The sequence below is a fragment of the Phocoena sinus genome, chromosome 16 (genome assembly GCF_008692025.1).
Source record: "Phocoena sinus isolate mPhoSin1 chromosome 16, mPhoSin1.pri, whole genome shotgun sequence".
NCBI lineage: Eukaryota > Metazoa > Chordata > Mammalia > Artiodactyla > Phocoenidae > Phocoena > Phocoena sinus.
Window position 1 is genome coordinate 82,366,364 of NC_045778.1, and position 25,102 is coordinate 82,391,465.

The window sequence follows — 25,102 nt, forward strand, 5'->3', positions numbered from 1 at the left end:
CCTGAGGATTACTCTTTTTTTTTTTAAAGATATTTTTGACGTGGACCGTTTTTAAAGTCTTTATTGAATTTGTTATGACACTGCTTCCGTTTTATGTTTTGGTTTTTTGGCGGTGAGGCATGTGGGATCTTAGCTTCCCTACCAAGGATTGAACCCGCACCCCCTGCACTGGAAGGCAAAGTCTTAACCACTGGACCGCCAGGGAAGTCCCAGGATTACTTTTATTGAGGACATCCTGGGAGGTCTCGGGGGGATGGCCCCTGATGTCACCTCTGCACTGGCCCTGCAGATGTCGGGACGGTTGTCTCTCATCTCCATCTGCCGCACCGGCTCTCTGGCTGCTCTCTTGGGGTCCGGGCTCCCACTCAGTGGTGCTTTCCGGAAGCAGTGGCCACAGGCCTGTGCATTTAGTGTTAGGTGAGTTGCTAGGCTCCCAGGGAGACGTGAATGTGGGATTTAAATGAGTGTGGGCCACGGAGCCCATAATTATCGGGGTTTCAGGGTTCGTCGGTAGGAAGCCTGGAGAAACTCCTCCACGATAAGAGTGGCCGTTAGTGATGCTGTGATACTGTCACACCACAGCTCTTTCAGGGACGGGCAGAGCGAGGCTGGAGGAGAGGGCAGGGCAGAGAATAAATTTCGTTTTATTGTAGAAATGGAAATTTGTGTCATGGCTTTAAAAATCTGGTTTTATGTGTGTGTTTAATGCCATTCATTTTAAATATAGTATCATAAATCCTTGCTTCAGAATCAAAGCTGTTTAATTACATTTCACCCCTGAATAGTTATCTAATGCCAATAGAGAAAGAGTTAAAACGGAGAACTACAGAGTAAATCAGAGGTTGAGATCTTTAGCACAGGCATAAAAAATCAATTTAAGATGAATTTTACTACTATAAAAGTTCTTCAAGTATCCTTTTAAGAGTGGGAAATGCTGGGAAACACAGCTCACATTTCAGTTCCCTTAGCAACCCAGAGGAAACGGCTACCAGCGTGGGCAGCGCCCGGGATGCCCACAGCTCCATGGCCTTTGTTAGATACCCCTGAGTCAACCAGGACATCTGAGTAAGAGGTTGTAACTCCCCAAGCAAGCAGGTTACTGGTGGGTACAGAGCCCCCTGCCTCCCAGGTTAAGATGCCTGCCTGTCTCCTGGACTGTATGCCCCCCACCCAGGGAGCCCCGTTTGCAGGGTGTGATGACCGAGAAGACCCCTCAAGCCCTGGAGACTTACTGAGTAAGTAGGGAACAGAGCAAGAGAGTCACTGGGAACTTCTCTCTGACATGGAAAAATATTTAAGCCAAGCATGGGGTGGAAGTTCCCCACCTTTCCGTGGGCAGATGTCCTAATGGGGAGAGCAGTCAGGGCAATGAGAAGATAGTTTCCATCCCCAGAAGTCTCTCCAAGATGCCATTCTGCCACCTGTTCCACTAGACGCCGCTCTCTGCCTGTGGACTGAGCCCCCATCCTTCAGGGTCTCCTGTTGACCAGACCCTGAAAGGGCCCTGTGCGTGGGGCTTCCCTCTCCCAGCAACCACTAGAAGCTGGCAACTTGGAGAAGGCCTGGGCCTGCCCAGTCCAGCTGTGTTGCTGGCAGGATCGCCCAACTGGCCAGCTCTACAGAGCCGGGGTCTCAGTGGTCCCCCTCTCTCCCTGGTCATCTTGAAGGGCTCATTTCTTCTTTTCCATTCATTCCCTGGTTCCTTCCTTAAGGCCATTCACATTCACATGCTTATTAGAAAGTCTTCCCTGACCCACCTCTCATTCCATTGTGGAAGAGAGTGGATCCCATCCAAGGAGGGATCTTTCTGGAAAGATCCAAGACCTCTGGAGACTCTTAGACCTACAGAACACCGTGACTCAGAGACTGAGACCCCAGCACAGGGTTGTTTATGAGACGCTGCTTAAAGGTCTTCAGCTGCTCCCCGCTGCTTGCAGGATGAAGTGCACACATTTCTGAATCTGTAAGGCCCTGCACACACCGGTGTGTGTCTCCTCGCAGGGGAGGCCAGGCCTGTGTTCCCCGGGCGCGTGAGCCACATCCGTCCTACCTGTGCTGGGCCGCGTTGCCAAGCGGTTGTGGCCTCGCGTATTCAGTTGGGCCCTCGTAAGGGTGGTGAGTGTACACTGAAGGAGGCAGCCTGTCGGTTGAGGCCTGCGTGACCGCCCTCGGGATGCTGGGGGGAGGCTTTTCCCACCTTCCCCCAAAAGCCTCAAGCTGCAGCCTCTGAGAAGGAGACTAGAGAAAGCCTGCCCAGCAGGCTGGAAAGTGCAGGGAAGCCTGCCGTCTGTCCAGGGCCTGGGAGGTCAGGAAGGAATGGCATCTGAAGAAATCCGACTTGGTGCCAGTGCTTTTGTGGGTGTGTCGTTCTCAGAAATTAAAAGAAAAGCTGGATCCATCATAAAACTGGGGCTCAGAAGCAGCAAAAGTGAACCCTCTCTAGAGGGACGTTTCCTCAGTCCAGCGGAGCACATTCCCTGAAAATCGGCCCCTGCTGAAGGTGAGACGTCACCTCCTTGAGGGGAGCCACAGGTCCCCAAACAGAAGGATTAGCACCCCGAGTAGAAGAAACAGACCATCCGAAGTGAGTCTAAGATACGTTGGTTTAAACTTGAGCTAAAAGGGAGCACAGTGGCCACAGTGAATGAATGAGAAGACTCAGAAGAGAACCAAATAGAAGTCCCAGGCACGAAAGTCACAGCAACCGAAATGAGCCTCGCAGAGTGACCGGCACGCAGAGTAGACTCTCTGAAGCCTGAGACCCAGTGTGAACTCGGAGGGGGTCCCCCAGAAGCCAGCTCAAAGCCACAGAGCACATGGAACCGTGCTGGTCTGTCGTTGAAATGTGATGGGAGGGGTGGGTGCCTGCAGGCTAATTACTTTGATGGTATCGAGATTTCTGGAAAATACTTTTTAAGATGAGTACGTGGTGATTCTACAGATCAAAACTGGTGCAGGTGATAGTCTTAGGAAGGGGCAGGCACACTCCCCCGGGAGTTGCTTCTGTACTTGTCATCCTCGGTGCTCTCACATCCCTGCTCGGCAGGGTGACTGCAGTCAGTCAGCCCCAAACAGAAGAGCTCAGGTACCGGGCGTCCTTCCTGGGCACTGCCCCTTTCCAGAGATCGTGTCCTCACAGCTGGAGGTGGAATCGCGGGTGGGATGACCCGGGCCACGGCCTCCGTCCTCCTGCCGGCACCTTTCCGCTGTCCTGGCGCAGGCGAGACCTGCATACCTGCAAGGCAGCTACGGGCCGACCCACTTAGATGCAGCGGGCGTGTTCTGTTTGCTTCTTAGTCACGTGGACGCTGGGCCTAGAGGCTGAATCAGCTCCTGTTATCTCTTTTGCAGCCCCGTGGAGGCCCCCGCTCCTCCTGAGCGGCTCGGAGGTCCAGAGGAAGTGACGGAGCCCCTGGCGCAGTGTGCGGCTTGGCTGGGTGCCTATTTCCATGAGCCCGCGGTCCTCGAGGAGCGCCCCGTGCCTGCTCTTCACCATCCCATTTTCCAGAAAGGTCAGTACCTCGGCCGCCTCGCAGTGTTTGGTTCAGGGGGGCTGACCTACTGACTGTCACTGACCTCCCAGCTCAGGTTACTGACTACACTGGCGTGGCGTTTTCACATCGTCTGAACAGAGGCGGCGTGTGGCCGCACTGGATGGATAGGAGTGCGCAGTCTCCACCCGTTCCAAGTGGTTGTGTTAGTTTTGGCACGTGGTCACGTAATTCTTGGCAAAGGCAATAAAAATGATCCATGTAGATGGACTCCTGACTCTCGCTGGCTGAAAGGTTTAAATAGGAACACATCTGAACGGCAGTAAGTTTTTCAATAAGCTTATTGTTAACTTCATCTGCTTGCCAACAGCACAGAAAACGAGGCTCATACATGGACAATTGGCCACTTCCATACACTCAGTCAGTGACACTTAACGTTGGAGTGGGTAGCGGCAGTGTGTCTTCTTGAATAAGTTTTCAGGTTAACCCCTCAAATTTACCATAGTTCAATAATTGTATTCTCGGGCTTCCCTGGTGGCGCAGTGGTTAAGAGTCCGCCTGCCGATGCAGGGGACGCAGGTTCGTGCCCCGGTCCGCGAAGATCCCACATGCCGCGGAGCGGCTGGGCCCGTGAGCCATGGCCGCTGAGCCTGCGCGTCCGGAGCCTGTGCTCCGCAACGGGAGAGGCCACAACAGTGAGAGGCCCGCGTACCACAAAAAAAAATAATAATAATAATTGTATTCTCAAGGGATGAATTATTGTAGGATGAACTTATTGCCTACATGCGGTATGCCGATGGAACATAGAGTCTGAGAAAACCTAAAAACACGTTCCCAGACGTTTCTTTGTAAGCTTTTGTTCGCAGCTTCATTATGGCAGCTAGAGTCATTCTAGACACATACCAGTGGTTTATTTCACATAGTGATTTTTTCATGGTCATCTTAGTATTAATGAGCGTATACTTACATATAGATACATATACGTATAGATGCATACACTTAAGGGAAAAAAATTACCCTGAGATTTTAGATGAGGTAAATTTAAAGCCATTTTGAATTTCAAAATGGAATTCGCTCAGTAAGTTTAATGGTTCTAAATGCTGCTGTGGCTTTCAGCAAAAACGAACTTGAAGGTGGAGCAGGTTCAGGGGAAGCAGGTAGAAAAGTTCAAGCCAGTTGAGCTGATACCTGAGTTGACTAACAAGGTCCAGTGAGTGACCAGGTAGGTAGGACCCTGGACGTTTTTGCTCGTAATGAACTGAAGCTGAGCTGGGTACCACGTCAGCCCCCTTGCATCACGTGGGGCTGTCTCCAGACGGTGTCTTCCATTGGGAGCCCCAGAACGTCTAAAAGGGCGTCTCTAGGACAGGGCGTGAGAGCTGGAGTGGGCCTTTGCCCCACGCCCTACTCACGTCCAGAGACCCTCCGTTGTCGCTCCCGAGAATGGGGCCCTCGCGGGCCGAGGTGGTGCTGTGGCCGCGTCGCCCCCCTGCCCAGCACTGACCGCCTGCTCGGAACCAGCACCTCAGGTCGCCGGGCTGGGTCGAGGGTGTGGGTGACCCTCCTCGTGTGCCCCTCCCCCTTGCCAGGCGCAGGATGGGGGTCCTGCTGCGGGTTTGTTTTTACAGTGGGGGCTTGGGAACCTTGGAACAGTGAACTCTTCGATCTCCTGTTGCCATGTGGGGGTTACTGCCCTGGCAGGAGCAGGAGAGAACTGGCCGAGCGGCTGTCCTTCTCTTTACATGTATCACCTAAGTGAGCTGAAATTTAAGGGTTAGAAGATATCAGAGCAGAGAAATTAGGAAACCAGGTCAGGAAGGATCTGTATGATCTAACGAGGGGGTCAGCAGGGGGTGAGCTTACAAAATCCTGAAGTCCTGTCCTCAGTGCTTGAAGAGAGTTGGGACCACTCTCACCCTGCTGCCCCCCGCCTTCCCGGCTCTGGGCCCGAGCTTGGCCATCTCCTCTGCCAGCTGGTCATGGTCATGGTCATGGTCATGGTCAGGGTCAGTCTGGGCAACCAGGACAAGCTGCAGGTAGGCACTGGGGAAGGATGAAGTCCGTCCAGTCACCCAGTAGCCCATCCCCTGTTGGACAAGCCCTGCAGAGCTGGTGGATACTCACTACTGGGGCCAGGTACCCTCCAGCTGGGTTTTGGGGTGAGGGCAGCCTCTCCCACCGCCCTGGTGGCAGGAGGTCCCCCAGGCTAGGCCCACCTGCTGACAGTTAATGGTTGCTGTAGGACCAGGTGTTTCTGATTTAGCTCAGTCACGCCTCCCAGGCAGGGGCCAGGTGTGGGGATTTTACATTTTAACAAGGGAGGTGGTGGATGGTTGTAATATGATTGCTAACACGGAGTTAATTGGCACTAACCCCCAGATGTGGTGACACCCCTTTCTGTCGTCCAGCGGTGGTTGGCTTTGCTCTCTTTCTCTGTGTCCCTTAGCCAGTGAAATTGTGGTGAGCGGAAAAGGCCCACACAAGGAAAGTGCCCTGGCAGCCCCAGAGCTTCTAGAAGCTGTGAATCAACACAAGAAAAGAAACCTTTGCAAATGGGGAGGAATGGGTGCGTTTATCGTGGAAAAAAATGCTTCCTTGACAAATGCTATTTTCTGTGCGTCTCAGATTTTGAACACGTTTAACATCCTTTTGGGTGTCATTTCTCATCATATTCCTCTGAGATTTAGAGCAGACCTCCCCGTTTCAACTTGGTTAGAAGCGTAGTGATAACTGAGCTCCTCCTTGAGTTCAGCACTTCCGCAGGTAACTCCCAGAGCCCGGCCTGGAAGGCTCTGGCCTCTGCTCCTGCTGCGCTGTCTGTTCCACTACCCCGGGCCTGGCCTGGCCTGGCCTGCTGCTGCTGCCCAGAGGCCCCTCTTCTCGGGCAGGACCGCTCTTCTCTCGGGCTCCTTCCTCCAGGTCAGTGTGGTGTTCTCCATCTAGTTGTTTTGTTAGGCTGGTCACAAAACGGTGCTGAGTTGAACCATACGGAATTGCCGTTTTGTAGGTTAAAACATCAAATATTGGAAATTTCACATCATTCAACTTCTTACCTTAGAGGATTTCTGAAGTCTAAGTAGGAACAAGTTAATTATCTAGGTATTTCTGGCAAGAAACCGTTGAGCTGTCCTCCTGACCAGAAGCCTGGAGGCCTAGGTGGCTGCCTTTTTCTTGGGCCGCAGCAGGTGGGGTTTCTCTGCGGGAAAGAGAGGCCGCAGTTACCGGGGGTGAGGTTCGTGGTGCTGTTGAAGAAATGAAAGTGAAGCGTGAGTGTGAATAAGAAGTGTTCTAATTCCTTGTGGGATTGTTGTTTTAGTCATTTAATTTCAAAAACAAATTAACGTTTGTTTTCTGAGTTTTGTGAAGGGAGTTTGTGTGTTGCTCAGGAGCTAGCCGTCTTGTAATGCAGTGAAGCATTTAGGGAGGTCGGGTCCTCCCTATAATATAACCTCTTAAAAAGGTCCGATTTGTTTATTTTGAATTCATTTTTCTCCAAGAAATAGTTGTTTAACGAAGCCATTATTCCTGAAATAAATCTTACTCTTTCTTTCATAATAAAATATCATTTAAACTTATTTTCTGTGAATACTCCCTCACTTCTTTATATTTACTTATAAAAAATTTTAGCTTCTTTGTATAATATACATCTTAACGCTTGTAGCCTTAGAGATCGATCGCTAAAGCAGTTGGAATGACTGAAGAAGCACTGTACCAAAAGCAGTATTTCACACTGAGTTCAAGAAGAGCAGGCCTGTGAAAGGCTAAGATCTGCTTTCAGACCCAGAATGTGTGTGTGTAGACACTTCCTTCCCTCTGCCCCTGAAGACCCTCCTGGGCAGGTGTGGCCGGGCGATGGGCGGCAGGCCTGCCAGGCGTGCGGCTTTGTGCTTTTCCTGCCAGCCTGGAGTGCCCTCGCTGGGCAAGTGCCTGGCCTGTGCCGAGGACACCACAGGAGGCCGTCCCCGGGGCACATGTGGAGGCCCTTGACTGTCCTCCCTGTACGGTCTCACACATGACGGTTTTCAACAGATGAGTTCTGAGTTTTCTTTTCAAAGTGACTGCAATGTTCCCTTTTAAATGAAATATTTAACACTTTAATAATTCCTTTGTCACAGCTATTAGCTTGTAGCTATGAAATCCAGCTGCATGACAGTAGTAAAACCTGCATTTTTTTAAAACCTGCTGGCTAGAGGGAAGTTTCTTTGCAACTTCTATTTCAGAGACTCTGTAAGGAGTCCTGTAATTCTGTATCCCCGTCAAACCCTCTTTCAAAAGGGCCTCTAGAAAACCCTACCAGTCAGTTAGGGAATAGGCCCTTTCAGGGCACATGAATTAATTTCCCCACTGTGTCCTAAATGTGGGGTCCCACTGAGCCCCCTTCATTCAGTGCCCCGGAGGCCTGCTTTGGTGTGCATGTCGCCTTACACGCCATAAAGCCAGCCCAGTCAGCCTCCGGAGGGTGTCGCCGCGGAGAGGAGCGCGTCTCCTCTCAGGCTCCCTTCTGGGTCCGCAGCAGGAGGCAGCTCTGTGCTTTCAGGCAGTTTGTACTGGTATTTTTCCTGAATTTAAAAAAAAGGAATTACAATTTAAAGAGAAAATAGCTAAAGTGGGAGATGCTTTACAGGTTCTGGTTGATAGCCAGCGCTGTTCTCCTGTTCTTTAAATGAGGGCTTCTAAAAATGGTTGACCTTGCTGAGATATTACCTGGTGGGGCTGGAAGGTTTATAAACCTTCCGGTGCCCGTTTACTGATTAGAACAAGCTAAGGCTTGCACTTAAATTAAGTGGGAAGGAAACAGCTGGTGAGAACGGACTTCTTTCAACCCTAGAGCTGCTGAGCTGCTTTTCAGGGCTAATAGACGTGGAGATCTGGGTCTGTGCCCTTCTAAGGCTGAGGCTGGGAAAGGTGAAATGAAAAGACCAGATCAAAAGCCTGAGGGCGGGTGGCAGGCCACGGAGCCCAAGGTGCCGGGAAGGTGGTCGGAGGTCTCAAATCGATACAGGAGGCCACCGCCAGGAGCGGCCCATCACCTCTTTCACGGAGAGTAAAATCCAGTGTGTTTTTGTGGTTTAGAACCATGAGAGAAAAGAGATAAGTGGGAATGTTTATGAACAAAACCAAGGCAGGACTTGGTGAAAGCAAAGGATCCACGGGGTGTAGCGCAAGTCCTGGGGGCGACAGAGGTGGGGTTAAGCTGCCTTCCTCGTCGGGATGTTCGTTTGTTTGCTCCTGACCCTTCAGGGCTTCGCTAACCCGTGTCCAAGAATCCCTCCCCGCTAGGACCAGGAGGCCAGTCCCACGCCGTCGTTCGTCCCTTTGCGGAGCCGCTCAGGGGAGCCCTGCTTTTCTCCAGGCGGCCCCTCCATCTGGCTCTCATGGGAGGCAGCAGCTGCCATGCATCCCTTTCCTAGTGTACGGGAGCATCTTCATGGGCTCGTCATCCTCTCCTGCCTGCCTGGCCCCTGCCCTCATTTGAATATGACGTCACTTCCAGCCCCTCAGTGGAACAAAAATTAGATTCCCAGAATTCTATGTTCCACGTTGAGGGTTTCTCTGGGCGGGGGGCTCCCAGCCTGGGCAGAAGGAGCATCATTTCAGCAGGTGGGACTGTGTGAGGCCGGCCAGGCCAGCTCGGAAGCAGTCAGTGCACTTCACTAGGAGCTCTTCTCCTCAGCTATCAGCAACCTTCCGGTGTATTGTGAGGTTGACGGGCCAAAGAGCGTAAGGTTCCGATCATGTCTGAGGGTCGTCGTTTTTTCTATTTTATCTTGATGCAGTTTCCTGCCTGGCGGTTGTCATTAGGTAACCACATGTTGAACTAGGAGAGAGTCTTGAAAGTTTCAACTCTGACTCGTGCAAGCAAACAGGTTCTTCAGGTTAGTCTGGTAGCTCAGGCCCTTCTTCTGGGAGTGTATGTATCAGAACGCTCTAGAGAGCTCGTTAACAACAGTATGCCTATAATTTCTAAAATCTTACAAGAGGCAACTATATATATATGTATATACACACACATACATGTTTGTGTGTCCATACGCACACACATGTATATGTGTGTATATGTAGTATATGTACCTGTGCACTATTTTGAGAATTATTGCCTTTAAAGGAATTTATTAAAATGGATCTAGCTCTTCTGAGTGCTTTTGCTGCGTGCTTCACTCTGGACGAAGGTTAACACTCCTGATTTAATAATGATTCCGTTTGAGACGTAACTGCACACTTAAGAAGTGTTTTTGCTCTTGTGATCAACAGCTTACATAAGTTCTAGGTCGCGTGTGCATGTCTCCCTGCCTTTGGAGCTCCGTACATAGCCAGGTGAGAAGGCGGGAGAGCCCATGTATCCTTCACCTTTGAGTTGGGAAGACTGGGCGAGACAGGCGGCACGTCGACGCCTCCATTGCCGGGTATGGACGCACATCGGGACGATGCCCCCCGAGAGCCTGCAGAGCCTCGCCAGGTGCTGCCACGTTGCCAGGATACCCCAGGGTAGAGTGTCGGCACAAAACTGAGCAGAGCCTTCAGAAGGCGTCCCGATACTTTGACCAAAACTGTGTTTTTTCTTTGAAGTAGCCAGCTGAGTGAAGCTTTAGATTCTTCTGGAGACCCACGAGCAGTGGAAGTGGCCGTTAGAGGGGTTCTGGAAACTGACCTAATTCTCCGCGTACCTAACGTGGAACTTGTCCCGGGACCGCGGTGATAGAGTGTAAATATCCACATACCCAACAGTCGCCTTACACTTACCTTAGGGAGGAAGCATAGTAAAATGCCCGCCCCCCCTCCTGTGGGGGGAGAATTTAGCCTGTCGATACCTGCTCCTGAAGTGCCGTCGTGGCTGGAACAGAACCACAGCCTGCTGGCCTCTGAGAAAATGCCTGGTGTCCCTGTGCAAAGAGCCCTCTGACTGATCAGTAATTACCAGGGTATCCTGGGTAGCCTAGTTCAGTGGCAGTTTCCTCCTAAATCTAAGAGGTGGTCAGATCCTGCGTTCCCTGAGGTTTCCATAAATCAGGCAAAAAAATTGAACTCGAGAATGCCTTCCCTCAAGGCCACTGGGGTCACACGGTATAATTTCACCAAGCTCAAACGGTAACCAAAAAGCTGGTTTGAAAGCCAGCTACTTTCAAACCTTGTAGGATTTAATGGGGTCTCTATTACAAATAAATAGTACCTAAAATTGAAATTATTACAAGTGTTGCTTTTTTGGGGAAATATTCACATTAAAACATGACTGTTACCTGTAGCGTGGCAATTAAACATCATACCAATGGAAGTGCCTATTAAAAATAAAAGTCACCCTGATTACGTTCACACGTTTAGAAAGATATTACTTGCAAGGTCCTCTGTTGGATGTGGGTGTATTTCACCTCAAAAAAGGAGTAGAGAATCAGGTTTCTGCCTGCTAGGGGAAGTAAATTACACTGTCACCTTCTTAATAATTTTTCATTTGAAATGAGCTTTGAAAAATAAGAATCTTCTAACAAGCCTATCTTTTAAAGTGACAAACCGACTTTAAATGTCCTTCCAAGACTTTTATTCCAACTGCAGTCATTATTATACGGGTGCTGCTTCCAAAGAGATGTTTAAAGTAATATTTTTGTGGTCATAGGACGTCTATTCACATTTTACAGGCAACATTCATGTATCTTGATACCATGCTAGCGATAATAAGTAGAATCATCTCTACTACCTGGGTTTATAGAGAAAATGGTATTTTAATACAGCGGTGTATAGAACTGGACTATAAGTTACCAACGTTAAATATGCATATATTGGTATAAAACTCATGGCAGTAATGCCGTCAAACTATTTGTAGGATCCCAAAGTGTAAAAACTATTACTTAATTTAAATGCTCTATCACATAGGTTTACTTGCAGCCCTTATGTTCAAGATGACTCAGAATATAAGATTCATTGAAGGTCACGTTTCAAATGTCAGGATGGAAAAGTGAGGTATTGACGTGGAGAAGAATCATCTGTCTTTCCGAGGTGTGTGGCCATTGCTCTGGCTTTCATGACCACGAGGGGTGGGAATCTGCAGGGCAGAGCAGACCTACTGGAGGCTCAGCTTCCGGGGCATCATGTGATGTTTTAAGACCACATAATAAAGTGCTTCTGAAGAAGAAAACTGAAGAATGAAGTAGAGGAAGAGTCTGTTTAGCTCTTCAGTATGTCACTGAGTTACATTCAGATTTTTCCTGCCCTCAAAACACTGAGGGAAATACTGGTCACGTTTTGGGAAGTAGCATCCCTGCTGAGCCCTGCCCCTCAGCCAGCATCACGGTATATGGGATCTCTGTGACTACGGCAACTCCTTTTTCCTTTCTTGAGTGCTGCTGTTTGTCATGGCACAAACACATCGTGTAAAGGACGTGTCCCGGATTTGGGGGGAGGGGGCATTGTCTGCTTTTTCCTAAAAACACACACTCCTTCCTCAGCTGCGCCGCGAGGCCCAGCAGCAGCGTGCTCTTTCAGCCTGTCCTCAGACAGTGTGAAGGAGACCCAGCGTCCGCGCTTTGGAGACCCGGGGCTCACTGCTTGGCCAAGAGGTATACTTCTCATAGAGAGTTCGCATCTCTTCCTCTTTGTAGAATAAAATATGCAAGAACCAACATAAATGGCATGTCCCCCCCCCCTTTTTTTTCTTCAAGAATTGGGCCTTTGATGTTCAAAAGCAGCTAATATTAAAGGCCAGCCCTAGCAGGCTGTAGAAACTACACCTATTTATGACATGTAAAGCGGCACAAATCTCGCTGAATATGATGGTATCATTAGTTTGTGAATCGCATCCTTGAAAATAACCGTGGAGGAGCCAGATCGGTTTAGAAGAAGATAACAAAATGGTTTAAGCTACTTAGGTTGAATGCCAATTATATTTTAATATTCAACTGAGCATATTTTACTAAGAAAAAAGGCCGCATTGACGCATGCATAACTCATTGGCAGCGTCGGCCAGCTGTGCCACTCTACTCTCCGGATCACTTTGTGCGTTTTAGTAGCATGGTAATTTAGTAGAGAGCTACCTGAGTGATGGCATTTTCAATGAGCAGGTAATCTACAGAGAATTTTTATATGGTTATGAGTTCTGTGCTTCAGCCCGGCAACACAAAAATACATCAAGACCAATTACGGTATCAACTTTCAGTGTGGTACCCTCGCCACGCAAGTGCATGTATTTCTGCCCCAGGCATTTCAAATTGCATCTAATTTGAAATCTTTGGGGTTTTAATTAAATTTCAGAATATATGGAATTCTTCATTAGTACCTGCTCTGAATAGCAGATTATGCTTCTCTCGGTTTCTCGTTAAAGAAGTAGGCTGTGGTAAAGAGCATGTTCAGGAACCAATCATTTGTGGGGCCTGGGTATTGGAACAGAAATAGTGAAATGCAAAATAATATCCAAAAGATTATTAGTCCAGGGAGAGTCTCTTGATTTGTATTTTAATGGAATTTTACATTTCTCTTAATGATTTGCAAATTGTCCTCTGATTATAAGATGCATTAAGCTTTTCACTTTAATGGCAAAGACACAGCCATTAGCAGAATTTTTTTTCCTGTCTCCTTTTTAGAGTGCTTCCCTGCAGCAGATAAATATTGAAACCATTAACACCTTTTGATGTTCGTCACAGCCTGCGTCTTAGACCCACGCACGCACGGCTCCCAAGGTCTCTCAGTGTTAACACGTGGCTAGGGGCCCCTGACTCTCCACCCGCTGTGCTTCCTATTCTAGAATATGGGATTCGTCGCATTTAGGGTTTCATTAGTGGTCTTGTTTATTTGGGTTAAAGCTAACGCGTTTCAGTATTATTGATGGCCCCATTTGTGTTAATAAAAGCTGTGCTGTCAGCGTGGAGGTTGACGGTGGTCTGCAGGGCTGGAGCGAGGGGGAGCCTGCGCAGCCCTGGAGAATCGGGAAGGAGTGCACGCGGCACCATCTCCCCGCGCGGAGCTCGCAGAGGGCGCTGGCTGCCTGGGCTGACCCCACTCCACCCCGACCGCAGAGCACCTGCCTCTGGCTTGGCCTCTGAGATACTGTCTGCCCAGGGGGGCGGGCCACACGGAGCCACAGCAGAGGGGGAGGGCTCCAGGAGGAAGGGCGGCCCCCACCTGACTCGGTCCTGCTGGGAACCAGCCGCGCTCGGCCTCCCAGGGCCCCGAGGGGTCACTCTTCCCGACTCTTCTCCGACGGCACCCGGTCTGTTGTCCTTTCGTTCACTGCCTTGTGGATGTGGGTTGAGCACCAAAGCCGTTGTTCATCGTGCCGTGGATACAGTTACAGATGAGGTGGGTTCTAGTGGGGGGAACGGGGGAGGGGAACGGAGAGGAGGTGAACAGACGTGGGGCTCACCATGGGTCACTGGTGGCACCCTGTGGAGCTCTGTGTTTGTCCTCAGCCCAGCACCCAGCCCAGTCCCCGTGAACGTGACGAGGAATGCGTGAATGCAGGACGTGCCAGCCCGCTTCTGGAACTTTGCGTGACGTTCCTGGGTCTGGGTGTCCCTGGCGGTTGAGCGCAGACGAGGCCCGCCGCCATTTCCTCCTTTCCCGGGGACTCTTCACTTGTGGGATGTCCTCCTTTGGTGGAACACGTGCGTGAGCGCACTGGGGTTTGTGTCGGGGATGTCTGCTCCGGAGAGCACGATGTTAGGGGACGCAGGCCCGCCGCCCTTGACCGAGGCTGGAGGTCTTTGTGAAGTGCAGCCGGCCTGTTGCCAGCACCCTGGACGCACTTCGTGGCCAGGGACCCTGACCTTCAGTTCAGTTGCCGGGGACTGGGCCATCCTTCCAAGCGTGGCTTCTCGCTCTGCAGCACAGAAAGCGAGAGGACGGGGCCAGCGGGCCAGCCAGGTGTCAACACGAGGGCGTGTGCGGAGGTGTGCCTTGTGTCTGAGAAAACTGGCAGGCTTGCCTCCCTGTTGTTTCCTCCTCCTCCAAGGAGAAGATAGGAAAGGCGTCCGTAATCAGCGAAGGTTATGTTGACGCTTCGTCCCCTGGTAGCGGACCAGGCCTCCGAGGAAAAGCAGGGAGCCGTTGGCTGAGGCACTGCTGCGTCTCTAGAGCACACAGCACCCTGGGCGTGCGCTGGGACTCCAAGATGCTTCCCGGTGAATGTGCCGATGCAGGCAGCCTCCGGCGCGGCCCGGGCCCCAGCGCTGCACTCAGTCGTCCGCCTGGCTGCCTCTCCAGAGCCTGTGCCCGGGCGGCCCCAGCTCCGCCTGGCTCTCCGTCTCGTCTCTGCCCTGCCGCAGAAGCGTGTGAAGATTGACCGCGTCGCTCTCCGCTGTGCAGTAAAGTCTCATCAGGCCTGCCGTGAGGCCCCGCTCCTCCTTCCACCCAGAGGAAGACTCTTTGCTGGTGGAACTGGTTCCTGCTGTCTGGGCTGGAGGGTTGAGGGCCTCAGGGAAGGTGGGCTCTTACTTAGCAAGTGTCCGGGGAGCCCCTTCCTGGGGAAGGCTCACGCTGGCGGAGAGGTCTACACAGGCCCTGGATCCCGAGGTGTGTGAATGCCCCGGAGCCAGGCCCCAAACCGCCTGCACCTCAAGGCTGGAGCCCTTCTCCGAGGCCTTGCGCGAGACCTCTCGGGACCCCCGTCGCTCCTGCCCAGGGCTGCACACACGCTGTTTCTGAGCCTGAGTGCTTTTCTAAACCTCGGGTTTCTAAATTCAACCAGTTTAATCTGGGATCCTAGAAAGAAAACTGGAGGCTCTGAGTTTACGTTAGAGATTTGAGCTGTGTTAGCTTTCTCTCTCAGCACACGTGATGGTTCTCGGAGAACTTCTTACAACTTGTCGGCCTTGCCCCCTTCACTGAGCTGATAAAGGCAGCGCCACGTGTGCCCTCGTGCCCGCCCGCCACTGGGTGGCGGAGCTCCCCGGAGCCCACGGCACGGCCGCACCCACCCCAGGTGAAAGGAATTCAGGAGACTGTCTCCCGCACGCATCACTCCCTCGGCCCTGCTGCTGCTGCAGAGTGGGGGGTCTGTGGGGCTCAAGGACAGCTGAGCGCAAGCAGGGCTTCGGAAGACGTGAACAGACCTCCTCTTAAACTGTAGGGGACCTGTTCTAGGCCACTTGGGTAAAGCGTAAGTTCTGCTGGATGTTAGTAGATATCTCACCAGAAAAAGATTCCATGACCAAAAAGCTTGAGAAATTTTAAACAAAGCTAAACAGGTTTCTTTGTGACAGGAATTCTCAGAACCTTGAACGTGTTGCTGGTCAAGAAGATGGTCAGTAAATGCCCTGACTTGCCCAGACAACCTTCTTCTACGACGCCTCTCCCTGCTGGCATCCGTGGGCTGCTCATGTTTCTCAGAGCGCAGCCTGGGGGACTCCAGCCTGTGGAACTGCCGCAGAAATGAGCTAGACATCCTGGGTTGACCTGTGGACACTGGCAGGGTTTCAGGAAATGTCCGGCTTTTCAGAGGACCCTGGGAGGTGTGCGGCCCTAGCCCACCCCATCCCATCCCATCCCAGACCGAGTGCGCATGGGCCCTTTCTTCCAAGAGCGTGTGGAAGGAAGTGTGTAGGATAACCACTTCCCGGCTGCCTTGGACGCTGCTGTTAAGTGATGCTTGATTGGTTTTCCTTTTTATACTCTAGGGTCAGAAGTCCTAGAAATCACTCAGTTCAACATATCTATTGAATGCCTTCCCCAGACTTAAAAATAAGTAAATAAACGTCGCCCTCTTCAAAGTGAAGCTGGGAGGGTGGGGATGCGGATGCCGTTCTCTGGCAGAGCCCTAGGCCAGACCCCGGAGAAAGGGGTTCAGTTATCAGTCATTCAGCAAATATTTATTGAGCTCTACGCAAAGCCCTCTTTTTGGCTCTTGGAACTGAGCAACAAACTAAACAAAGTTCTGAGTCTTATGAAGCTTATATTCTAGTGGGAAGTATGCAGGTGTGTGTTTGTAAGTCTATCCCATATAGATATAGATATATACCCGCTAGACGGTCAGGGAGGGGCGTCATCGCTTTGTGAAATAGAAATCAGGCCGCAGGGATGAGGGTGTGAGGGGGCTCCTTTGGAAAGTATGGTCAGGAGGGGAGGGGACGCCACAAGCATGGAATCCGGATGCTGGAGACGTCGTCGTCTTCCCTCTTATTTTAAAAGTTCATTGTCGGGGGGAAAGGAAGAAAACTATGTGAGTAGATACCTTTTGAATCATTTTTTATCATATGAGGGAAAGGAGCAATTTCAAGGGCCTCATGAAGAATAATTGCCGAGTCCACTGATGACAGGTTGGTATTTTCATTATTTTTATGAAATAGCTACTTCAGACAAAAGAATATTCATTAAGGATTTGTGAGGTATAAACAAAAAAGAGAGGACTCCTATGTACCCACCCAGGTTGAGAATGGAGCACTGCCAGCGCCGCTCAGTCCCACGTGCCCTCCCTGGCCACGTCTGCCTTCCCCCAGCCCGGCTCCGTGTTTTGCATTTTTTATATGAATGGAATAACGCTGATGTCTCCCTGTGACGTGCTTCTTTCAATCAACATTTTTGTGAGACCCGTCTGTTTTGAATCCTGTAGGGATACTTCACTAATTGTAACTACTATGTAGAATCCCATCTTATGGATGTGCTGTTATTTGTTTCCTATCCTCTGTCAGTAGGCATTGGGCTTCTCCTCATTCTTTGCCTTTTTAACTAGCGATGCTACAAATACTTTAGCACAGGTGTCCCAGTGTCCAGGTGGCTGGAATCTGTGGGCAGAGTACTGGAGAAAAGGGAGCTACACAGAGAGCTTCAGAACTCGGCGTGGTGTCCTCTTGAGCCGGTTGTGGAGTGCTACTGTGTGTGCGTGGGGACCCACTTGAGGCTGACAGGGAGCTACTGGGAACTGAAGTTGAACAATTCCCAGGGGAGTGAACAGCACTAGAGATGGAAAGTGTGGGAAAGTACGAGAAAAAGTTTGGTTTTTGTTTTTCATTTAAAAATGATTAAGTGTTCAAAATAAAATTAATAATAATAAATTTGGGGTTTATAATATACATAGAAGTAAAATACAACAGTAACACGAAAGGTAGGACTGGGAAAATGGAAATATGCTATCAGTTACTAGATTACTGTGAGCAAGTTATTGTATTAACCGAGGGAAGACTTTGATAAAGAGGCATATTATAAATCCTAGAATGCCGCTAAGAAACAAAACCAAAGTGAATAGTTCCCAGGCCAGAACAGAAGGTAAAATAGAGTACTAATTTTTAAAGTAATCTAAAAGGAGGCAGGACATAGAGGGAAAGGAGAACAGATGGGACAAATAGCAAGCTGGTAGTAGGCAGATGCGAGCCCAAGCATACCGACATGTACACTGAATGTAAATGGTCTCAAGGTTCAAATTAAAAGGCATAGATAAACAGACTGGATTTTAAAAGCCAGACCCTACTATATATTTTCTACAATAAACAGATAATTTAAAAGGACAAAGGGTTCTGTGCAAAAAGGTAAGAAGAACAAAGGCGTGCGTATTAAAAAGGAATAAGTATACTGTCTATATTCAGATTGCAAATTGTTTACATAGAAAATCTTACAGAATTTTGAAAATATCTAACAAGTGAATTTAACAAGGTTAAGGATACAATTTTAATATGTAAGAATTAATTGATTTTACATAATAAAATTAAGAATTAAATTTTAAAAATTACAAGAAGTATCCGAAGTATAAAGTATTTAGGATTAACTTTAGTAAAAGATATGCAGACCTCTCCACTGAACAATATAAAACGGAGAGAAGTTAAAGAGGATCTGAATAAATGCGTAGATCTTGGTCATTGGAAAAGCCAATATTGTCAAGAAGTTAGTTCTCTGTGAACTCTATATTCAGTTCCATCGGGCCTTTGAATTCCCAGCTGATACTAAACCTACATGGGCATGCAAAGGGCCTGGAGTATCCAAAGCAGCCTTGAAAAAGAAACGAGTTGTAGGACTTACATTACCTGATTTTAAAACTTAAGACAGATCTTCTATAGTCAAGGCGCTGTGGGACTGGCACAAGCCTCAAGACTTAGAGCAATAGAACATACTAGAGCTTACCACACTTTTACAGTCATTGTATCCCTGAGAAAGGCTCCAAATAGACGGATGAGGAAAGTAAATCTTTTCAAAAAACAGTGCTTAAACAACTGGATATCACACACACACACACACACACACACACACACACACACACACGCACACAAAAAAATTTGTCTTGACCCCCTAGCTCACGCCATACATAAAAATTGATTTGAGGTGTATCATGTACGTAACATAAAGCTGAAACTCCAAAGCTTTTAGAAGAAAACATGGAGAATATCTTCATGACTTGAATAAAGAAACATTTCATACAACACTGAAATACAAAGCCAGGAAAGAAAATAGCAATAAAATAGACTTTATCAGAAGTTAAAAGACATCATTAAGAAAATGAATTGGAAAGTCACAGAGTAAGAGAAAAGATTTGCTACACGCATATTCCGTGTCAGTAGCCATGGGTTGAATGACTAAGGCAAGTGATCTAATTATAGAGCACTTCATTTAATTAATTATTATTTCCCCAGCCTGCTGCTGATGTGCAACCTTGGAGATTCATTAATCTGAGTATCAAACAAACAGTATTCCTAGGTCTGAAAATCACTGTGTCAGTTCCCCGCCTTTTCCTGAGTGTCGTGTTGAGCCAGCACTGTTGACAGTCCTTTCGGAAAGTGCTTCTCCAGCGTTGGAGAGTCCGTTTGGCTGCAGGGCAATCTTTGCCGGCCATGACCACACACAGCCATGGGCGGGGGAGTCTGTCTGCTGGCTCCTACTGTGGAACAGGACCTGGTTTTTGAAGTTGGCGATAGTTTGTTGACCGCTCCATAGAGTCAGAGGTATTGTCATTTATCACAGAAACTTCTGGAAGAATTTGAGCCCCTGATAATGTATGGCTTGAGACTTTTTAAAGTTTTAAGTGGTAGAGGCACACGTGATACTGAAAATTCAAAATCAAATATTTTCAATTTTGTCTCTGTTGTTGAAAATGAAAAATCTTACTGTCTCACCCCCTACCTCATAATATAGTGGTGGAGTTTCAGCTGAATGAAAAGACTCAGAATTCAGTTGCTGAATTTGAAGGGGAACACCGTAGCGCTTAAGGGGATCGTGGGACTTGTGAGAACTATGTAATGAGGTACTTTCTGTGACTGTGCAGATTTCGTTTCTGTGTTTAAAGCCCACTTTCCCAGCCTGAGATAATCGATGCTCGCTTTGAGAATTTGGGAGGTATGGCAGAAACTGTTGGGACTGATTTTAGAATTGTTGTGATATGCCATCTTGTTACTGTAGTCCGTTAACAAAGTCATAGGTGAAGTCAGGACTTTTGGTCCATCCAGGGTTCCCTGCTGAATTATGAAATGCCATGATGCTGTCTAGGTAGGAGATGTGAGATGACCAGTCTCCACCGTGACCTTTCATGATCCTCACCCCTACTTCCCCAGCTGAATCAGAGCTGGCCCCAGGTGGCCCACAGTGTATGGAAGAAGTGACGGTATGGCTTCCGAGGCTGGGAAATGCATTGCATCTCCCAGTGCCCTCTTGGATCACTTACTCTGAGGGAAGCCAACCGCCATGTCGTGAAGACACTCAGCAGCCCTTTGGAGAGGTCACATGGGGAGGAACTGAGGCCCCCAGCCAACAGCCAGCAACAAATTCCCAGCCACAAAAAAATGGGTGAGAAAAGAGGCCGAGGGAAGGACCTTATCGAATGCTAACTTTCTTGGGCTGAGTGGAGCGTCCAGAAGAGGCCCACACTCCGAGCAGGAAGGTGAGGGTCCTGGGAAGCAGGCCAGGGCACCAGTGGCAAGCGCTACCGTGTGGCGAGGACAAAAGCAGAATGGGACGCAGCAGGCCCCGGCAGCACTGGGCTGCTGTGCCTCGGCTTCCCTGCTGCGGCGGGCACCGTGGGTGAGCTCGGGGGGTTTGTCTGCCCTGGGGCCTAAGGCCAGCCCTGGAAGAAGGCCACTTGGTTATACCGTCCCTCGCTTCAAAGTCTGCACTTACCGGACTGCCGGGTAAGACCCAGAATTCCCATGGCCCGCCGTGTGGCCTCTGCCGCCTGGAGCCCCTGCCGTGCTCTGCAGTCCCACCTGCACCCCTGAGCCGGCCGCTCCTCCTTCCTGGCACCCAGCCGCTCAGCCTGGAGCCTGTCACCTGCTCACCCACAGGTCTCAGCCCAGGGAGCCTCTCCCTCACAGCCTGCGCTCTGCTCTGCTTCTCACTTGTATTCAGCTGTATGAACGCCAGGCACTCACCTGCTCCACGAAGGGCTTGCCCGCCAGGGAGGTCACCACGGTTGCTGCTCATTAAATATTTATTGAATTAACGAGTAAGAAGCCAATTCGTTAATTGATAAATCCGAACACCTCACATGGGTCTTTCTTCTCTCCTGTGTGAGCCTGAGTTTGGGACATCACTATTAGGCCAGCGTGCTCCTTCTGAGGTGACATTAGTCATCCCCATACTGCAGCAAGGTGGTCCTGTGCACCCTGCCAGATACCAGTGGTCCTCAGCGGCCACTGGGCTGGGTACAGGCTCTGCCCGTTTTTCCCCAGCGGCAGCACTGGGCTGGTGACAGCAGCTACGCCCCTCTCATGACACCCGTGGGAGTTGCAGGTACCATCTTCATTCAGTTATGGAACGAAGTAGAGCTCCCTGAGCCCTGGGCATCCAGTCCTTCCACCGGGGCCGTCACCAGCCTCAGAGCCCACTGTCCGCGTCCACTAGGCTCTGTGCTCTGCTCGTTTTGGTCTCCAGCCCAGACTTTCCAGAAAACCCCAGGGATGGTTGGAAGACAGTGGCGGGTTATCCCGCCTTGGTCTCTTACCTGCCCAGGGCAGGGAGAGGACCATGTCCTCATCCCTTTGTAAACGGGCGAGGACTGACTTTTCAAGGAACAGATCTGATGCGAAGTGTAAAAGGCTGAAGGACTTTAGCGTTACCTTATGGGGTTGCCACCTGCCCCAGCAGCCCCTCTCTGCACTCAGCCCTGGTCCTTGCGAGGAGAGGAGGAGACCGGGACCCACCGGGCTGGGCAAGCGGAGGGGTGGGGGGGGTGGCAGTGGTGTGTCCTCCCGCCTCCCCACCTCCCCGTCTACCCGGGTGAACTTTCTCCGCGCGTGTTCACAGTGGGTACCCTGGCCAGGCCCTTCTCCCGCCTTTCCTGCTCATCACCCCTGCCGAGGGCACCCGTTACCCCCTTCACCCACACCTGCAGAGCCTCGTCCTCGTTTGAATAGGTGAGAAGCCAAAGTCAGCTGCACAATTGGAGCTGGATTCCATCACTCAAAATTCAGTCACAACTTCTTTTGAATTCTTCAGCTGCCCTGCGGCAAAGGCTCAATGTTGATACTGAGATTAATCCCCAAAGAGCCCCTCATTTCTCTGCAGAGAAATTAAAGCTTGCCAGTTTTCCTTGTGCCTGTCCTTCTGACAGCTCTGTCAGTAATGATATGCCTTCTCCATGGCGTAATCCCCGTCCCACGGTAAAGAATAATTCATTAAGAAATTAAGGGCTTATGCTTCTTTCTGTTGGGTTGGTCATCCAAAGTTAGCTAAAATTATTTAACAGACCTCAGGGCTATTTCAGACAAGCTCAAGAAGCCGCATGGGTGGGGATCATTCAGACTCATCCGCCCCCCCCCCCCTTTAGATTTGCCAGTGTTCCCAGAGATTGAGTTAAATGACACCAACTGGGGCCTCTGTGCTGGGCCTAGGATGGTGGGTTCAAAAGGAGGCGTATTTTTAGACTTTGCAGGAGCGTCGAGATTTGTGCTAATCAAGCCGGACGCTCTGCTATCAAGGGCTAGCAGAAGGCTTCTAGAAGCTCTGAAAGAGTGCACGGGCGTTCCTGAACTGGGTTGGAGAGGGATGGGGTCCGGTATGCATACGTTGACTCATTTTTACAGAACACTGGTGCGTATAGCATGAAATGGCATGGATCTGAAATTCACTAGCCGCTGGTACCTTTTCTGCCTCTGGACTAAAGTCACAAATGGGAAGGCGAGATTTGACGGAGGCCTCTTGTCGCTGACTCTGGGCAGAGAAAAGGACACTGATGTTGGAAAATGTTGTATCATTTAAATCTGATTTTTCTGCCTTCCTGTTGTTCTGATAACAAGCTTGTGCCCGTGGGTTATGTCCTTCCTGTGGGGTAGGCTCGTTCAGGAGATACAGCGCAACCAGCCGAGAAAGTTGGGAGTATTTCTAAGGGGAAGGAGAAAAGAGGAGGGCTCCAAGGCAGAACACAGGTAGATGAGGTTTGCAGGGGCTGTGGGGACGTCAAAGGGAATTAGGACAAGGAAGCTCGGGCTTGATTTTGACTCCCTTTTTTACAGTGACCCTCAGTAACCCTGTTAACTCCTTCCTTCCCTCCCTCCCCCTTCGGTGGTTTTTTTCTTTTTTAATACGGCGTCTTTCTCTATATTTCCTATATTGTTCAGAAACCGTTAACACCTGTTGGGAAGTCAGTTATTCAGGTTTGAGCTGAATGACAATTATTTGAATGGTAAAGGGTGTTCATGTATAATTATCCACGTTCATACCAGGACATTGACAGTTTAATCATTTCTCTGTAGGCTTTCTTAAGTTTGAGCTTAAAGTCTTAGGCATAATTCTTTTGTTAAATAAGTTTCGGGCGCTCTAATTATTGGGAAGGTGAATGCAAATACGCCCAGGTGCAGCTGTGAGGCTGTTGAACCCACTTCACCTGCGCCAGTCTCGCCAGGTGAGCGCGTCACGTCCCCGCAGTGGGTGAGGCAGGAGGCTCATTTCCGAGGGCTAATAGTCCAATCCTTTCTGCGAGATGAGCTCTGAGATTGCGTTCTGGTGCGCCCAGGGCCAGCCGGAGCCCGCGGGGGCATTGCTGTTCATGAGCTCAGAGCCCTGCTCGGCCTGTCCGGGCGTGGAAAGGGACCCGCCTTAACCCTTTATTGAGATCATCTACCTCTGGACCCCTCTGTCCTCCTCAGAACTCTTGAGGACCCCAAAGAGCTTTGGGTTACGAGCACTTTATCTGTCTGCATTTACCACGTTGGAAATTAAACCTGAGGATTTTTTTTAATATATTAATTTGTTCTAAAGGAACAATAATAAATTCACTGCATGTTATCAAAAATAATATATTTATATGAAAATACCTCTATCTTCCAAGACCAAAAACACTTAGAAGAGTAGCATGGTTTTGCGTTTTTGCCAGTTTCTTTCATGCCTTTGCCTCAATGGAAGACAGGTGGATTCTCATGGCTGCTCCCGCATTCAGTCTGTTGTTAGCACACATCGTGTAGCTTATGGGAAACTTCTGCGTGCTTCTGGGAGAATGAGAATTTAAAAGGCAAATAAACAGCACCTTAGTATTACTGTGAAAGTAGTTTTCACCTCACAGTGCCCCTAAACAGGTCTCAGGGACCCTGAAGCTCCCCAGACTGGACTTTGAGGACCGCTGTTCTAAGGCTCGCAAATGTTTAGCGCTCCTGGAAGTTTCTCGTAATGAAATTTGTGTTGCGGGTTCCTGATTTTTTTTTTTTCATTTTTTCATTTTGTTTTTCTAAATTGTGTACATTAGAATTTATTCTTACACATATATGGATTCTTAAACAAACCAAGAAAAAGGCTCTGACAAACCTAGGGGCAGGACAGGAATAAAGACGCAGACGTAGAGCATGGACTTGACACGGGGAGGGGGAAGTGTAAGCTGGGACGAAGTGAGAGGGTGGCGTGGACGTATATACACTACCAAACGTAAAATAGATAGCTAGTGGGAAGCAGCCGCATAGCACAGGGAGATCAGCTCGGTGCTTTGTGACCACCTAGAGGGGTGGGATAGGGAGGGTGGGAGGGAGAGGCAAGAGGGAGGGGATATATGTATATGTATAGCTGATTCACTTTGTTATACAGCAGAAACTAACACAACACTGTAACGCAATTATACTCCAATAAAGATCTATTAAAAAGAAAAATTTACTCTTGTTCCGCAGCTAGAGATGCACACAGCTGTGGTACTTGACCTGCAGCGTCCGCTTCACGTTCCTTTTGTTAACCTGTACCCCACACTCAGCCTGGCCTCCGCTAGATCAGAAGCAAATCGGAGCCCTACAGCGTGTCCGCAAGGCAGCGGGAAGGGTATTTCACGTCATGTGCACGTGAGGGCCCGGGGCACAGGTCCTTCCTTCCCCTGACCTACAAGAAAGAATAACTTTTAAATTTAAAGCACCGTGTGTTTTCTTGTTAGCAGAACCGAGAGCCCCCCTCTGATGGGCAGGGAGTGTAAGTGTGAAACTAGCAGCAGGCTGCAGCGTGCTGACCACGGAGCTTGTTTCCCAGCCTGACGGGACACTCACGCACGGGGGTGCCTTCCACCACGTGGGTCCCCGCTGCCCCGCCTGCCCGGACCGTCAAGGCTGTGCCCGTGCCTGGTGAGGGGCAGCCACTGAGTACGAGTCGTCTGTGGCGACCCCGAGAGGGAAAGACCCAGGCCAAGCAGCAGAAGGACACGAGGGTCTGCTGGGGCTCCTGTCCCCTTTCCAGACTCAGTGTGGCGAAGACGCCCCGTTGTGAGGAGGGAAGGGGCAGGGATGGGATGGAGACCAGCCCTGACATCTGCG

At 49.8% G+C, this 25,102-nt stretch overlaps 1 protein-coding gene across 9 annotated transcripts in view; it reads left to right on the plus strand.

Moving 5' to 3' along the window:
• MGMT (O-6-methylguanine-DNA methyltransferase) overlaps positions 1-25,102 on the plus strand; it is a 348,914-nt gene that overhangs the window by 235,923 nt on the left and 87,889 nt on the right. For all 9 annotated transcript variants that reach the window (XM_032607818.1, XM_032607819.1, XM_032607811.1 and 6 more), the window contains one exon: positions 3,352-3,512. In XM_032607818.1, coding sequence (XP_032463709.1) covers positions 3,352-3,512 — 161 coding nt within the window. The remainder of the gene's footprint in view (positions 1-3,351; positions 3,513-25,102) is intronic.